The 17,495-nt window shown below is 36.6% G+C and overlaps 2 protein-coding genes across 2 annotated transcripts; both read right to left on the bottom strand.

The window, feature by feature from the left end:
* Positions 1-6,308: 6,308 nt before the first annotated feature.
* On the bottom strand, positions 6,309-11,052 carry LOC130495744 (uncharacterized). Its single transcript, XM_056987238.1, has 9 exons — positions 10,720-11,052; positions 9,952-10,632; positions 9,603-9,855; positions 8,932-9,458; positions 8,734-8,863; positions 8,061-8,573; positions 7,580-7,945; positions 6,567-6,916; positions 6,309-6,485 (listed from the first exon to the last, which is right to left on the bottom strand). Exons 1-9 carry the CDS (start codon positions 11,050-11,052, stop codon positions 6,309-6,311), a joined length of 3,330 nt encoding a protein of 1,109 aa, XP_056843218.1.
* A 99-nt stretch (positions 11,053-11,151) lies between these two features.
* LOC108853487 (uncharacterized) lies at positions 11,152-12,252 on the bottom strand. Its single transcript, XM_018626899.2, has 2 exons — positions 11,841-12,252; positions 11,152-11,735 (listed from the first exon to the last, which is right to left on the bottom strand). Exons 1-2 carry the CDS (start codon positions 12,062-12,064, stop codon positions 11,660-11,662), a joined length of 300 nt encoding a protein of 99 aa, XP_018482401.1. The 5' UTR covers positions 12,065-12,252; the 3' UTR covers positions 11,152-11,659.
* Positions 12,253-17,495: the final 5,243 nt, after the last annotated feature.

The raw sequence follows: 17,495 nt of genomic DNA, 5'->3' as shown, positions 1-17,495 counted from the left end.
CGATATTTAGTCCGGATGAGAATGAGAACATGCTCCAAAACAAGTCTCAATGTCCACTTTTGAAGTTTTATCATTCTTGTGTGAAAGCCTCCTCCATAGACTCTTCTCCTTTGTCTATCATCTCAGCAATAAGGAGTGCTCGAAGCTTTGCAAACAGGTGTGAGAAGCTTCTGTTGTGCACTCTGGATTTCCTAACATCATATGGGAAGTGAAGAATCAATGGTAACTGAGGACCTCCTTTTGTTCGTTTTCTCTTCTTCCTATTTCTCCTCTTCTTTCCCCCAGACTTGTCTGATCGCTTGGTGGTATCTCCATCAAAAAGACTTTGATACACTCCATACTCGTTCTGCTCTGGTACGCGATGGGTGTCGATCGATGCTTAAGTTGTAGTGTCGATCGATTCCGATTCGTTGATGTCGCTCGATACTGCTTCTCTGGGGTCTTTGTCAACTTCATCCCTAAATCGCAGCCCTCTCTGAGAACCTTCTTCGTGATGACCATCATTCAATACCTCAATGTAATGACTCAGATGTGCACCTTTATCTAGTGGAATAGGAGATTCAGCTTCAAACACCATGCATAAAACCACAATCTTCACATGGTCATGTATCCTCTTCACTCTTTTGCAAATCCCAACAGCTTCTTCTGCGCATATGGGTCTTAGATGTTTAGAGACAGCAAGGTACGAGGTCTCAGACTTGTGCATTCTCTCTTCAATCGGTTCCAACTTAACTGTGCATCCTGGTAGCTCGTCTAAACATGTGTGTCGATCGATGTACTCGGGTGTGTGTCGATCGATCTCATAGGGTGGGTATCGATCGATACTAGCCTTTGACGAAGTCTCCATATCTTTTCTTATAGTGTTTGGCTCATCATGAAGCTTCTGGTCCGACTCAAGTCATTCCTCCAGCTCTATGAAGTCTTCCATAGTGACCTCTATACTCGAATCCAAGTCTCCAAGTTGTTCTCCACCCTCTAACTCCAAGAATTCTTCTAGTTCCAAGAAATCTTCCATGGTGATCTCTTTTTCTACATATGGGTTAGGATAACAATTTGATACATAACCAGCTAAAAGCATCTCCAGATAAATAATAGGGGAAGATATTGCAGATAATGTGATCTACAGGTACTTCATTCTGCTTGCTTACTGAGGCTAGTTTCTCAAGTCTTTGATATGGTCTGTTGGTTCTTCATGAGGAAAACCTCGGAAAGGGTTTGCACTTCCCAAATCATACCATAGGCTTGACAAAGCAAAGTAGTTCGTCTCAGCAACATTTATCACATCCGGGATTACATCATCCTCTGCATTACTCAATTATCCTCTTGTGTTGTAAGGACGAGCTTCTTCGTCTCGTCAGATACCTCTCTTATCGATCCTAAGTATGAGTGCTTTGACCTCCTGTGTCTTTCCGCAAGTGGTTTCGATCGATTCTTGATGAACAAAATTTTTCGGCGTCAGATGAACAGTACCCGGATGAACAGTGTCGCGGTGAACAGTGTTTTGATGAACAGTACCGCGATGAATAGTATCAGAATGAACAGTAAAGTGATGAATAGTGTTTTCGTGAACAGTGCCGCGATGAACCGTGTTTCGGTGAACAGTGCCGAAGTGAACAGTATCGATCGACACATGATGAACAGTGTCGATCCATGCGGGATGAACAGTATCGCGATGAATAGTACCGGGATGAACAATACTCAGATGAACAGTGTTCCGATGAATAGTACCGTGATGAACAGTACTCACGTGAATAGTACTCCGATGAATAGTATTGGGATAAAAAGTATCCGCGTGAACAGTACTTCGATGAATAGTACCGCGATGAACAGTAATCGGATGAATAGTAATCTGATGAAAAGTACCCGCGTGAATAGTACTGCGATGAACAGTACTTCGATGAACAGTATCCGCGTGAACAGTTTTCGGATGAACAGTGTTGTTTGACAGTTTGTGGACTCTGTCGATCACCGGCTTTTGTAGAGTGTCGATAGATTCGATGTACGATGTCGATCGATTTCTGGTGTATGCTGTCGATCGATACTGCTTGGAGGGTGTCGATCGTTACATCTCTCGTAGACTTACGGATCGTGCATAAACCATCAGATTGCTTCTTTGAAGAAGCTAAAAATCCTCTCTTCATTGTTGTTCCTGATATGTACCTGAAACAGAAGAAAAATTTTTATGATATTTTTGAACAATAATAAAACCTAAACAAAATCTAACTAAAAAAGATCTAATGGTGATCGAAGCTCCCCGGCAACGGCGCCAAATTTGGTACCACTCACAAATTATCCTAAGGAGTGAATTACTCTCATCAAAAGAGGTCAATTTATAGTACTTACGGATCGAATTCACAAAAAGCTAAGGCACACACTAGATCAATAGTTATGAAATTAAGCTAGGCTAATAGTTTATAAAGCAGTAAATAAATATAGTAAAACAGTAAATAAAATAAAACAGTAAACAAGATGAACAATATAATTGTTCAGTTTGGCAAGGAGTTGTTTGATGGAAGGATGGTAGCTAGATCTAGGGTTTCTATTCAGGTGCTGGAGATTATAATGTCAATAGATGCCTCACAAGTTGCTTGCATGATATTATATAACTCAGCAGCTTAACAATCTGTGATGTCTCACTGATTAAATAACTAGATCTCTGATCTCAACTGTTGTCTGTCAACCAGAAAAAGAGTCGATCGATATCCTTTACAGATATCGAGCGATACACCTTTCGCAGCGCCGATCGATTGTCCAGTTGGGATATCGATCGACGGCTTCTAGAAATGCCTAGGCGCGAACCGATAATGAACACTAGGTCTCAAGGAGGGCTCTCACTCTTCTCAACAGGAGACAAGCTAGTTCAAATAGATAATTCAAGATATAAAGATTCTAGTGATCTATGCTCTAGTTAGCTAATCTAGAACAAGCATAGGGTACAATCCATTTGACGAATATCACAACTTAGCAAGTATAGTTTGGGGCTAATCCCACAAACCTAACAGGTGGATCTATTCATACATGATAGTTGTCACATAAATCATATATGAATAGATGAAATTGCAATAGATAAATAAACCAAAAGCAAAGGAGTTCCAGGAGGACTCTGAAGGAGTTTGGGGCTAATCCATTTGACGAATATCACAACTTAGCAAGTATAGTTTGGGGATAATCCCACAAACCTAACAGGTGGATCTATTCAGACATGATAGTTGTCACATAAATCATAGATGAATAGATGAAATTGCAATAGATAAATAAATCAAAAGCAAAGGAGTTCCAGGAGGACTCTGAAGGAGTTCTTCCCTTCTCTCATAACTAAGAACAATGAATAAAAGAAAGCGTAAAGAGCGTAGCCGTCAACAAGAGCTTAGAAATAACATAAATAGGGTTTCTGGTCGTCAAGGGTATATTGGTAACTTTGTGGTGACCCCTGGGTTTCAGTCGGTCATGAATTATACTCGGCCCACATTCTGATGTCCCTGTCGATTGACATGCAGTGTTCTGGATCGATCGACATACAATCATGTTCTCGACAGTTTCCTCTCGCGAGGCAGACTGACCATTTTTTAGTAAATTTGACATAACTTCTGCTACAAGATGCGGAATGACCTCAGACCGGTGGCATTGGAAAGATAACTCAGAGATCTATCTTTTTCAAAAGATGGGCTAAATCCAACGGTGGAAAGGTCTCGATCGAGAGCTAAACATCTGAAGCGTCTGTGCAGTTCTGTACTGCGAAAGACTCCAAAAGACACCAAAATCACCTTATATCTCCAAATCGTCCATGAACCTGTAAATACTATAAATAGATACCAATACATAATAAAGAGTATATAAAACATTTATATACCATGGGTAAAATAGGTTAAAATCCATGGTATATCAGCCTTGCAGAAGGATAGCTCTCTTCAATGTGAGATCATGCTTCACGCCGGTTTATGGAGTTAAGAAGGCGATAAAGTCATTGAGTCTGTAACTCAGAGCGTTTCGATTACTAAAAGAGAAGACAAACCGACGCGACTGCAAAGTAAAGCAACAAAGAAATTCTTCACTGCGATTTGAGTCGAGACAATTTCTAGAAACACCAGAAGGCAGACGATCATCACTTGATGGCGGAGTTCGGAGAAAAGAAAAAAAAACCTAATTTGACTTATGGATACTAAAGAGGCTATGCTACTAGGCTTTCAAACTATTCAAGCCTACATAATATATTTTTTTTATAACATCGCCTACAGAATATTTAGTATGTTAGAAACCAAAACGCAGGGGATTATTAAAGGACACGTGTCAGACTTTTATACTCTAATTTGATGACGTGTTTTAATAAGGAGAGAGTGACCTTTACTTTATATAATAAGATTTTACTCTAATGTATTTGTGTAAAATAGAATTTTTCAAATGTAGAGTAAAATATAGAGAAATACTATTTACTATTCTATAATTAGAAAAATATAATAATCTCTATTTTATAGGCAGAAATAGAAATGAATTAGAGTGATTTTAATTCTTAGTGGTATTATAGAAGCAAAAATATGAGTGGGTTAAAAATGCATTGAAAACACTTTTCAAGTAATATTTATTTTATTACTACCTTATTATTATAACAAAAAATCAGACTACACAAAGTCCAAATAATGCATATCTTACTAGTTAAATGTCCAATTGTCTCTAATATACAATTTAGGACGAACACAATTCAATGAACATAATTCGGACAAAAACATGCCTTCTTTTCTTTGCTCAAACGAAACCACGTGTTTATTGTTCCAATTCAGCGATTAAAATGCTCTTAAAAGTTGGACATACTTCCTTGTTTAAAAATTGGTTTGGGCCATTATAGGCCCGCATTACGGTTAAGTCTCTTTTCTGGGCCAACTAGTTTTGTTATTGAAAACTTGTAGAAGGGTTTGGTTCGTTTGAATTAATTTTTTTTTTCTTTTTGGAATATTGGGGTGTGCATAATGTTGCAAAACTAGTTTTCAACATTGTGATCACAGAGCATGGCTTTCAAGTCGTGAGACACAAAGAACACAGAGTAAGAGTTTTGTTCATTGTTTGCTTTAGAGTTTAAGCACCACCGAGAAGAAACATGCTAAGGCTAAGGATAGACCTCTTGACAAAAGAAGAAGTATATAGACATTTCTTTTCCAATGATATTAGCGGGAAGAAGCAGAATACAAAGAGATTGAGAATTTGAAAGTGGAGACCACACACGAGTGTGAGGATTTGATAGACTATAGAAATCTCTGAGATTTGTAACGAATACTCTTCTTATTGATAAACGAAGTACAAGAGAATAAAGCTTTGTAGATCGATCTTAAGTTACACTCTCATCGCGAATTCACTCTCAACCGACGATCTCATCTCGATCGGGAAGTACAAACTCATAACGTCTATAACAAACAACATACAAAGCAGAAACCGTAAAATGAATCACATACTCTCTTTAGTGGGGGTTATTGGTTCTAGTATTTTAATGGATTTACAGATTTTAGAAATCTTTGATAAATCCATGATTTTTAAATCAAACAAATGGATTTAAGAATAATTCATATGAATTTCAAAATCAAACAGGTGAATTGTTATAAATCAATCAAATAGATTTACCATTATGGTGATAAGTTTTCGTTAGTTAGTGTGGTAAGGTGACACTTGTGTATAAGAGGGTAAATGCTTAAAGCTTTGAAATATGCAGTAAAACAGACAATTCAATCAAAAGTTTCAAAATTATACATAAAAAATTCAATTACCATTACATAATGTCTGACAAGTAGGCATAAGTAATCATGCTTAAAATGCTAATATGAGAAGAACGATCTAAGCCCAAACAACCAATTAAAAAGAATGAAAGGTAAGAACCATGTCTGGGGATTCAAAAGGTACTCATGACCAAACACTGGTGACTGCAAAACGAAGAAGGTGAAGATGTGTTTGGTACCCAGAGAAAAAAATAATGATGAACAAGATACGAGATATTGACCAAATATACAAGATACGAAAACTTGTCCAAACGTTAAAATCCAAGTCAAAATAACATGTACAAGCTCAATATTTGCTCCTTTGTATTTTTACCCTTAAAACATTCATAAATCCACTCAAAATCCAATTATAAATCAAATCCTTAAATAAATCTATAAAATTGAATAACACTTGATTCTAAAATCTATTTTAAAATCAATAAACCAATAACAGTAGATTTAAATATGAATTTTAAAATCATAGAATCAATAACAGTAGATTTGGTTTGGATTTTCAAATCCACTAAAATAAATAAACCAATAACACCCCCTTAATATACTTCTCAAACTCTACTGCAAAGACTCTTTCTCAACTAAAAGGTTCTCCACTTCTCTGTTATTTACTAACTTCTTCACTTCAATATACCAACCCTCAACTTCACACACTTCTTTTCCCTTCCTTTTTCGGTAATATGACTTCTTGTACCTATCAATACTTCCCCCAACAAAATTCAGCTTGCCCTCAAGCTGGTACGAAGGAAAGCATGTCTTGAACTCTTCATAAGACACCCATGAATTCTCCAATGATGATTCGCCCTGTCATTGTACCAATAGTTCAAGTTCACCCTTCGAGCTGTAACGCTTGTCCAATACATCCGCTGGCGTGATAACTTCATCGTCATCTACACTGCAGCTCGGAGGTAACTCACTGCACTGATCCTGCTGTCCCAAAGCCAACTTTAATTGAGATACATGAAACACTGAATGAATACGAGCCTCAGGGGGTAAATGTAGCTTGTAAGCTGTTTTCCCAATGCGTTCAATGATCTTGTACGGACCATAGAATTTTGCAACTAACTTCTGACAGAAACGGCGAGAAACTGTCTTCTGACGATACGGTTGGAGCTTCAAGTAAACCATATCACCCACAGCTAGTTCCAGATCACGCCTTGACTTATCTGTTTGTGATTTGATCAAGTCTTAAGCCCTCAAAAGATTTTGTTTCAACGCTTCAAAAGCCTCATCACGATCCAGTAGATCCATTTCTAACTCAAAATTTGATGTTGATCCTGGTTCAAAACTTAAGAGCGGAGGTGGATCTCGACCATAAAGCACCTTAATTGGTGTTGTTTGAAGAGATTTATGGTATGTGGTGTTGTACCATAGTTCCACCCACAACAAATATGCATGCCACAATCGAGGATGTGAAGAAGAAAAGCATCTCAAGTATGTCTCCAGGCATCGATTGAGCACTTCAGACTGTCCATCTGATTGGGGATAAAATGCAGTACTATACTTCAGAGTAGTACCATCCAAACGAAAGACTTCCGTCCAAAAAGAACTCAAGAAGATATGGTTCCGATCAGAAACAATACTCTTGGAGAATCCATGTAACTTCTTAGCCACATCCAACGCCGTAAATGGGTGTTTGAGGCCAACGAAGTGAGCATATTTACTCAAGCGATCGATCACTACCAGTATCACATTGTAACCATTAGAAGTTGGTAGCCCCTCAATAAAATCCTTGGTAATATCCTCCCATACTTGTTCTGGAATCGGTTATGGTTGAAGTAAGCCTGCTGGTGATAACGTCGAGTGTTTATGTGTCTGATACACCTCACACGAAGCCACATACTCGTGAATCTGCTTATACATTCCTTTCCAAGAAAACGAACACTGCACTCTCTTAACTGTTTTCAAAACACCAGAATGACGACCCAGCTTACTGTTATGCGCCTCTTGTAAGATCACTAGAACGAACTTAGATGTCTTCGGAATGACCAGTTGTTTCTTAGACCACAACCTTCCTTCAATCACTTGATACTTCTTCGAAACCAGAGCACCACTTAATAACTTCGAAATTGTAGCTTGTAATGTTGTATCAGCTCGGATTTCATTATATAAATCTTCCCATTGGAGCACAGTCGGCACAGTAAGAGCCAATATCATGGAAGAAGTAGACAACGAACGAGATAATCTACGCTGCTCTGTTCTCAGGGCCCAGTTTATATAAGAGATCAAAATCAAACCTCAAAATCTTCTTCAACCACCTTTGATACCCAAGATTCACTTTCTTCTGTTCCAATAAGAATTTTAAACTACGTTGATCACTGTGAACATGGAACTTTCGACCCAACAGATAGTGCTTCCATTTTCTGATAGCCATTACTATCGCCATTAGTTCCCGTTTATACGCTGGTTTCATTTGTTCCCTGGTTGTTAGCGCGTGACTAAAGAAGGCAATAGGTTGCTTGGTTTGCATTAATACAGCGCCAAGACCAAATCTTGATGCATCTGACTCAATCACAAAGGTTTCCTGAAAATTTGGTAACGCCAGCACCAGAGCATGAGCCATAGCGTGCTTTAACTGGTCGAAAGCCGCTTGTTCTTCCTGTGACCAGAAGAATTGATCTTTCTTCAGAAGAGTAGTCAGTGGCCGAGCAATACTGCCATAATCCTTGACGAATCTTCGATAATATCCCGTTAAACCAAGAAAACCACGTAACTGCTTCAATGTTTTCGGAATTGGCCAAGTAGTCATTTCTTCTGTCTTTGCTGAATCAGTAGCTACGCCGTTTGCTGATATTATGTGACTAAGATACTCCACAGTTTGAACTACAAATGTACACTTCTTTTGGTTAGCAAACAGAGTTTGATCTCTAAACACTTGCAACACTTGTCATAAATGATCTTCATGGTCTGAATGGTTCTTGCTGTAAATCAATATGTCATCAAAGAAGACAAGGACGAAGTGACGAAGGAAAGGCTTAAACACCTTGTTCATAAGGGCCTGGATCTGGCGCATTTGTTAAGCCAAAAGGCATGACTAGGAACTCGTAGTGCCCTTCCACTATGCGAAAAGCCGTCTTGTGAATGTCAGCTTCCACCTTCTTATTTGATGATAGCTAGAACGAAGATCAAGCTTTGTAAAGACTGAAGCACCATGTAACTCGTCCAACAACTGATCTATAACTGGAATAGGGTATTTGTCCAGTATAGTAGCTCTGTTCAGTGACCTGTAATCAACACAAAAGCGTAAAGACACATCTTTCTTCTTTACTAGAAGAACATGACTTGAGAATGGACTTGTGCTTGGCCGTATAATACCCGTAGCTAACATATCGTTCACCATCTGTTCCATAGCAACTTTGCTAGCATGCGGATATCTACACGGTCGAACAGACACTGAAGATACTCCTGGTTTTAGGTTGATTGTATGTCTTTGTCCCCGGAATGAAGGTAATGTAGTAGGGATTGAAAACACATCAGCAAATTCTTGGAGTATCTGGGAGTATTGTATACGAACTTCTGGAAATAAAGATGTTGCTATAGAAGAAGCAAGAAGAACTTCTCTTCCTATCTTACCACTTGTATAGACTGGTTTCAATGACTTGAAATAGAATTTCATGCAGTTTAGGGCCTTTTCTCCTAACAAAGTCACTCTGTTCCCTTCATAGACAAACGAAAATACCTGCTCCTTCCAGTCCACTTCACCTATGCCTAAGGTTTCAAGCCATTAAATACCCAATATCACATCGACATTCCCCAGTTCAAGAGAGATGAAGTCACTTGTGAAGTTCGTTTGATTTAACTAGAAAATGACTGATCGGCATACTCTCGTTTCTTTCATAGTCACTCAATTACCCAACAACACGTCCAAGCTACTGTCAGCAGAAACTTTCAGTCGTAGCTTGGTCACAACTTCGGGTGATATGAAGTTGTGAGATGCTCCAATAGCAAGCATAACTATCACCTCTTTGTTATTTATGTAACCTCTCATCTTCGTAGTCTTCGAAGAGTCAATTCCCAAATATGAATTCAGTGATAATGTGTGTAGCACTTGCTGGTTCGGTTGTTCTTGAAATATGTCTTCCTCTTGAGAATCCATAACTTGAAGCTATAACCCATTGATCACTGTAAGTACTCTTAACATTCTATTTGGGCATTCCATTCTGTGAGCTGGAGACCAAGGAGCTTTACACTTGACACAAACTTTATCTTTCCTCATTCTGTCAAGCTCCGCATCTGAATATTGTTGTCTTGGTCTCAATGCTGGTCTTTGTTGAACTGCATTTTCTTTGTTAGCTCCGGCTTCCAAACTTGACTGATCACCAATTTTTTTTGGTGGAACGATTGCAATTCGAGTAGAGTAAGACTGACGCTTGTATCCTTTCTGTGTTTCACCCACAGCCGCAGATCCAATCACCTTACAAAAAGTAGTGCTCTGCATTTTCAACACCGCTAATTTGTGACTTGTTAGGCTCACTGGTTCCTTCATCCTAATAACCTCCTTCATCTCAGGCTTCAATCCATTATAGAATACTTTTATCAGATTCTTCTCATCAACCCATGTTACTTGGTTTCTCAACATTTCAAACTCATTCACATAATCCACAGTGTCGCCTTCCTGTTGTAAGCAGAACAGTCTCGCTGCCGGATCATTATCAATTGGTCCAGCAAACCTCTCGAGCATCCTTTTTGTAAACTGATTCCAACTCTGAAACGGTTCTGTCATCATCTCTCCATTGAACCATTGAAGAACTGGACCTTCTAAGCTCAACGACACCAAATGTAGCTTGTCTTCGTTGTTATAGTTCCCAATTCTGAAGAATCTCTCAACCCTGGAAATCCAATCAAAAGGCAACAGACCAGCAAGCACAGGCATATCCACTTTCTTCAACATTTAATCTCGATTCGCTAGAGTATCATGAAATCCCCGATAAGCTAGCTGATGTTCCTGATATGGATTAGGAATTGGTACCTGATTTTGTGTATGGAATGATGACGACATAATACCTTTCCCCGGTCGTTGATTGATCACTGCATTTGCTTCGAACCGAGATAACATTTCTGTTATCAAAAGTATCTGGCTCTCGATTACTCCCAATCTTGAATTTGACTCTGATCCCATCGTCGCGATCTTTTTTTCCAACGCTCCTAGCCGATCTGAAGTAGCTTTATCAGTTCTGGCGAGCTTATCGCACCCGATCCTCATATACTCAATATCATCTTCCATCATTCTCAACACCGCTTCTCTCGGCACATCTGAGCTCGGTGTCACCTCAACATCATCTCCGATCGACGATTCTGCCATAGCTGCAGCTCCGCGTAACCATCGATCGAGTTTCGCCGCACCAATGATAGACTATAGAAATCTCTGAGATTTGTAACAAATACTCTTCGTATTGATAAACGAAGTACAAGAGAATAAAGTTTTGTAGATCGATCTTAAATTACACTCCCATGGCGAGTTCACTCTCAATCGTCGATCTCATCTCGATCAGGAAGTACAGACTCATAACGTCTATAACGAACAACATACAAAGCATAAACCATAAAATGAATCACAAACTCTCTTTTATATATTTCTCAAACTCTAACTGCAAAGACTCTTTCTTAACTAAAAGGTTCTCCACTTCTCTGTTATTTACTTCTTCACTTCAATATATCAACCCTCAGCTTCACACACTTCTTTTCCCTTCCTCTTTCGGTAATATGACTTATTGTACCTATCAGGATTCTTTAAAGTCTCTTTTCTTGATCCATAAGATTGAATGCCTCAAAACTAAAAGATGAGTTCATATATTTTAACTAGATTACATAGTTAGGAAACAACTCTAGTTACCTATTCTACCAAAAAAAAAATGAAACATAGAAGATCTAAGAAGAAAACGAAAGAAAGAGACAAAAGAATTGTAAATTTAAGGTTTTGTTGCTGCTGCTGCTGCTGTGATCTGCTGTTTCCTACTTCCTTGAACACCTATAGGTAAGTTATACCTGCTCCCAAAAAGAAAGTGCACTCTTCATGTCAGTTACAATTAAGACCCATTTATTGGAATGCATAAAAATCAAAACTGGATTGTTATGTTGTTTATTCTTTACTTGTTCTGAATAGGGTTTGAACCACTCTTTGGGATTCTTCGGAAGCTATCATTTTCTCCTCTAAGAAGCTTTTCTTCCTTCATCTCCTTGCTTGTCTGCAAATCTCTCACAGCTTGACTAGAATGTGCCAGCCTTAACAGAGAACGTCCCTCTACACTGTGCTTGCTGCTAAAGAAAGCTACAAGTAGCAAAAGAACCAGAGCCACTGACCAGTATCTCTTCATTGTGGACTTTTCTTCGCCTAATTGCTTTAGGAATCTTGAAAGCTCTTTAAGTTGTTTTGGTTCTGTTCTGTTTACTGAGAACTGGAAATTGAGAGAGAGAGAGAGAGAGACTTAGTTTTTTGCTTTATAGAATAAGATTATTTTGTGTGTTGGAACACATAGTTATGGGGATCTGATCACGTGATCTTACTTTGACTGCTGTAATTAAATCAGATGGTGAATATTTATCTTTAATCTTAATCATCACTTTGCATTTTATATACAATTCTCATATGTAGAGACAAATAATACCACATTACCTCACTCATGTAGATGCTCAGAACTCAGAAGTTTAGAAGATGGTGGTCATGTGATTAGGGCACGTGATTTTCTGCTTAGTGTTATTGGGGAACTCAAAAGAGACTGAAACTTAACTCTGCTTTGTGTTTTTATTTATTCTTTTAAGTTGTGAAGACATAACTTTGGAACTTGGAGGTTTAGGTGTAAGTTCAAATTTCAGAAATAGATAGTTGCAGGTAAACCAGCTGGTTTGTCTCTCTACTAATCAGTACTGTTGATTTCCTCTGCATAATTGTATTATTGCTTTTGCTATTATTTATATATTTCTTAATTAATTATTTTAAATGAAGTAAAAAAAAACAGAACCGGCACAGATTCTTGAGATGAGTAGATCATCAAGTGGAGATTAAAGAAACAGAGAAAAGTGCACAGCGAAATTTTATTTTTGTAAATTAAAATAGGTACGTAGATGGATGTAAAACCAAAAATATATGAAAAAGAGCATATCTTCTAGATAAACTTTAAAAAACCATTTTTATGACCAGAACAACATATAAGGAGAAAAATAAGCAAAAATGAATTTTATTAAAGGATGTAAAAATTCTGTATAGAAAAATACACTAGGATAATCCTTAAAAAACTTTTATTACAAATATAGGATACAAGGGCTCGGAATGACTAAAATATGTTTCATTAAATAGGTAAAAACACTGTGGAAGCATTCGTAGCTTAGTGGTTAAAGTTTAAATGTTTCTACACCAGAGTATGAGATTCGAATTCTAGACTATGCAATTTTTTGTAGATAACAGGAAATCTAGGTTTCAAGTTCCGGAGAGAACGATTTATTAATACAGACCACATAAGAGAAGAAAGATATACGAAAGATCTTCAACATGGTGTAAGTAAATCTGGTGAGGACATGTAGTAGTGTTGGTTGTCAAATCTTATGTAATATTTTTCATAGTTGCAATGTCATACTAAATTAGCGTTAAAAATAGGTAAAAACACCTATAAGATTAAATTTTATCTAGATTTAGAGGGTTTTTTGATTAAAAAAAAAGATTTAGAGGGTTTAAGATTTAGAGAGAGAGAGTGAGATTAACTTTTGGGGGCTTAGTATTTACAAAAAAAATTTATAACTAAAATTTAAATAATATTTTTAAAAATGAATTTTAAGATTTCAACACAAAATTTGAAAACAAAATTCGAGGAAATGGATTTGAAAAGATAAAATAAATTTTTACTCGAATAATTTTTTTTCCAAAAAAATATTCTATTTATTATTTTTGTTTATTGAAATATATTTTTTTATTATATACCTATAGAGTATGAGGGTGTTATTGGTTGTATAAGTTGAAATCAGTTGTGTTAGACTTAAACTATCAATTTTATAGATTTTGATTCTGTTTACAATTCAAAATACATGATGTCTCTACATTTGTAAATCCTTTTTCAGAAAATTATAAAATTTATTTTCAAATTCTAAGAAAATAATTATAAAAATATAAACTGAGATTAAAATGCTTAAACACATAAATATATATCATCACAAATAACACTATTATATGATGGAAATATCATTTATGTAAGTAATACGAATTAGATGTTATTCCATGTGAATCAATATATAAGAGATCAATTTAATACACCTATGAATTATATTTCATTTATTTTTTTTTTGAATTTGAACATTTCGATAGAAGGATAATTTGTGTTTGATAAAAAAACATTTTTTTCTTTTGGAGTAATCTTGGTTTGATAGAAAAACAAATATTTATTTATATATTGTTTCTCTTGTCTTTAGGTATATATATAGATATGACAAATTTCATGATTTTTATAGCTGACGTTAAATTGTTATATGTTCAATTTTTATTTAATCCACTAGATTTCTCCAAGAGAAAAATAGTTTTTTTTTTATCAAACCTATTTTTTTCTTGTATCGAATTGTTGAAATTAAAAAACTCCAAACATAATATAATTGATACGTGTATTTAATTTATGTCTTATCAATTTACATGGAATAACATCATCTACCTAATTCATATTAGTTATATAAAATGCTACTTCCATCATATATTAGTGATCTTTGTGATCTATATAGTTTATGTGTGATTTGGTATTTTAATATTAGTTTATATTCTTATAATTATTTTCTTAGGGTTTCAAATTAAACTTCAAACTAAAATATTCTTAAAATAGAGTTTGATTCCGTTACAAAAATCAAATGATATCATATTAATTTTATAATTTGTTCGTAAAAGGATTTAATCTTCTCAAAAATAATGTATTTTGAATTGTAAGCTGAATCATAATCTATAAATATTTATCTATTTCGAGTCTAATAAAATTGATTTCAACTTATACAGCCAATAACACTTCTTTATTTCTATATTACAAGGGGTGTGGCCGCGCTTCGCGCGGAATTCAACATTTTTTTGCTTGTATGTGTTATGTAGTGTGTACTTGTAATTTGTGAATTTTTAATACTTATTGTTAGTGTGATATAAGCGTGTATTTCCAGCTATTTTGTGAGTTGGTTATATAGAAACAGTACTTACGCAGTTGGGACACAATACTGTCGCAGTTGGGACTTGGGACCGTACATGTCTAGTCTTGTAACGCTCCGCCGTCCACGGCTAATGAGCCACCCACGTCCGCTTTCTCGGCCCGTAGGCTTTATCCCATCCGACGGCCGTGCGTTAATTTTACAAGGCTCGAAATCATTGTTTACTGTCCTTGCAATCACCACCCGACTTTTTCCCGTGTTTTGGCCTCACTCATACGATATCGCCATTCACTTCCCGATAGGACATCCATCATTTCACCACTCCAGCCCAAGCACGCTTAACTCTGGAGTTCTAAACGGAGGTATGACGGAAAAGGTAAGTCAACTTTGGTGACATAGGTAGTCAAATCAATTCTCTTAAACCATTTCACATATCACAACTCCGGATGTTACAATTCACCCCTTCTCAAAGAACACAACGTCCTCGTTGCGTCCCACGACAGGTCTCAAGACGCCTCTCAGGTCAGAACCGTGACGGCTAACCAGCTCTGATACCACTTGTAACGCCCCGACCGTCCACAGCTAATGGGCCACCCACGCCTGCTCTCTCGGCCCGTGGGCCCCATTCCATCTGACGGCCGTGCATTAATTTTCCAAGGCTCAAAATCATTATTTACTGACCCTGCAATCATCACCCGACCTTTCCCCGAGTTTTGGCCCCACTTACACGGTACCGCGAATCACTTCCCGATAGGTTACCCATCCTTTCACTACTCCAGTCCAAGCACGCTTAACTCTGTCAATTGGTGACAGATTATCTTGTGGAGAGTTGTTAAAGGGTGAGGTCTTAGGTTCGAGTAACGCCAAACGCATCGATAACCTACCGGTGGATGTGGAGGCGTTTCTTCGCACGTTGAGGGGTTAGGGTCGGTGCGCTGCAGTGTTGTGAGCATGAAGTCCATGGGACAGTGAGGTCCACGGGATAGGTTGTCACATAAAAGTCGACTTTTATGTGACAATACGTCCCGTGTACTTCACTGTCCCATGGACCCTAGGCTCACAGCGCTGCAGCGAAGCGACTCCAACCCTCCCTTATGAGTTCTCATTAACTTCATAATTAGGTTGTTGGTGAGCCTCGAACCCAAGACGTCACCCTTTAACAACTCTCCCATAGGATAAACTGTCACCAATTGAACTGTGGTAGCGCACCGACCATAACCCCTCACCGTGGAAGGAAACGCCTCCACATCCACCAATAGGTTATTGATGCGCTTGGCGTTACTCGAAACCAAGACCTCATGCTTAACAACTCTCCATAATTTTCCTAATTTTCACAAATCGACTTCACAATAACTAAGATGGTCGCCTATATACTTATGTATAAAACAGCAAACGTCATTTTAACTTGTGTAGCAATGGTTTCTCAGTTTGAACCATTTTTTAAGAAAGTTGCATCATAGCTTTTTATCAAATTTTCACTTACGCACTCATGTGAAGGATATCGGACAACCAATCATCTGTATAAGATTGGTTTCCTTTCCACCACCCGGATTCGTATATGTGATGATCTACCTAAACAAATCTCGGATTTTCAGCCAGCGAAGTAAGAGATATTCTTGATGGCACTATGAACCCAGATTTTTTGGTCGGTAAGTGGTTGTATACTCTTTTTAACCTTTATAGTACCCAACACCACTTATGTTTCTAAAATTTTGTTTTGTGCACATATAGTTATATGTAATAGATGTGTTCAAAATTATTTTCGTAGGTGGCTTCAATTTCTATTTAACCATAAAATTCCAGAAATAGAAGATTTCAAGAAAAGGTATGAATGATTCTGCCTAACTATTTGTATTTTATAAGCTTTACACTGCCAAAATAAATAACCTTTAACTTATTGACAGAGATCAAGATTCTGAATTAATTTTTGTTTGGGTTAGTAGAATAATATGCAACTTTTCCTTCCTATTTATTATGTTTGGTTTTTAGAATAACATACAGATTTTCCTTCCTATTTACAGTACTGCTTTTACCATTTCTTCCTGAGATAAATTTTTAATTTTTGTTAAAGACATTTTGTTAGCCTAAGTCAAGAATCTGACAAGAAAATATAATTATAAACAGAATTTATTTTGTGTTAACTAGGAGGTGTCTGGGCCTTCGACCCAAATAATCAGTTTGAGTATTTATAAACAGAACTTTTGATTTTGATATTTATAGCTTAATTGTAGAGAGCATTAGTATAAAATTATGCTTTATATTATTCAATCAATAATTACTACAAAAGCATTTAGAAAATGCAAATGGTTTCTAAATGCTCTTTATCCAATGTTTTCATATGAAATTTCTGGTAAAGTATTTATATTTAGAATATATAAAAAAATCCAAATAGTTTAATTATAATTAGTTTCTTTTGTTTAATAATATCACAAAATTATATTAGGATCCAAAAATAAAATCTGAATTTTAAAAGTAAATTTGATTCTAAAAATATTTTTTATTTTAAAATATAAATTTTTCATTTTATAGAATATTTTTTTCATCATTAAAAATACTAGATATATATATCTGTTTTTACGATGGCTTACAACTTACATGTGTTCTATTTACCCACGTACGACACAGTGTAGGAAGACTTTTATT

The sequence above is a fragment of the Raphanus sativus genome, chromosome 6, assembly GCF_000801105.2.
Source record: "Raphanus sativus cultivar WK10039 chromosome 6, ASM80110v3, whole genome shotgun sequence".
Lineage (NCBI taxonomy): Eukaryota > Viridiplantae > Streptophyta > Magnoliopsida > Brassicales > Brassicaceae > Raphanus > Raphanus sativus.
The sequence above is the reverse complement of the archived record's forward strand: the minus strand, read 5'-3'. Positions and strand labels throughout refer to the sequence as shown.

Coding starts and splice junctions, on each gene's coding strand:
- LOC130495744 (XM_056987238.1), bottom strand. CDS start 11,052: ATGGCAGAATCGTCGATCGGAGATGATGTTGAGGTGACACCGAGCTCA. Junction 8,574..8,733: donor TCCAGGCCCTTATGAACAAG/GTGTTTAAGCCT, acceptor GTACATTTGTAG/TTCAAACTGTGGAGTATCTT. Junction 6,486..6,566: donor AGGGTGAACTTGAACTATTG/GTACAATGACAG, acceptor CCTTCGTACCAG/CTTGAGGGCAAGCTGAATTT.
- LOC108853487 (XM_018626899.2), bottom strand. CDS start 12,064: ATGAAGAGATACTGGTCAGTGGCTCTGGTTCTTTTGCTACTTGTAGCT. Junction 11,736..11,840: donor TCAAACCCTATTCAGAACAA/GTAAAGAATAAA, acceptor TTTTGGGAGCAG/GTATAACTTACCTATAGGTG.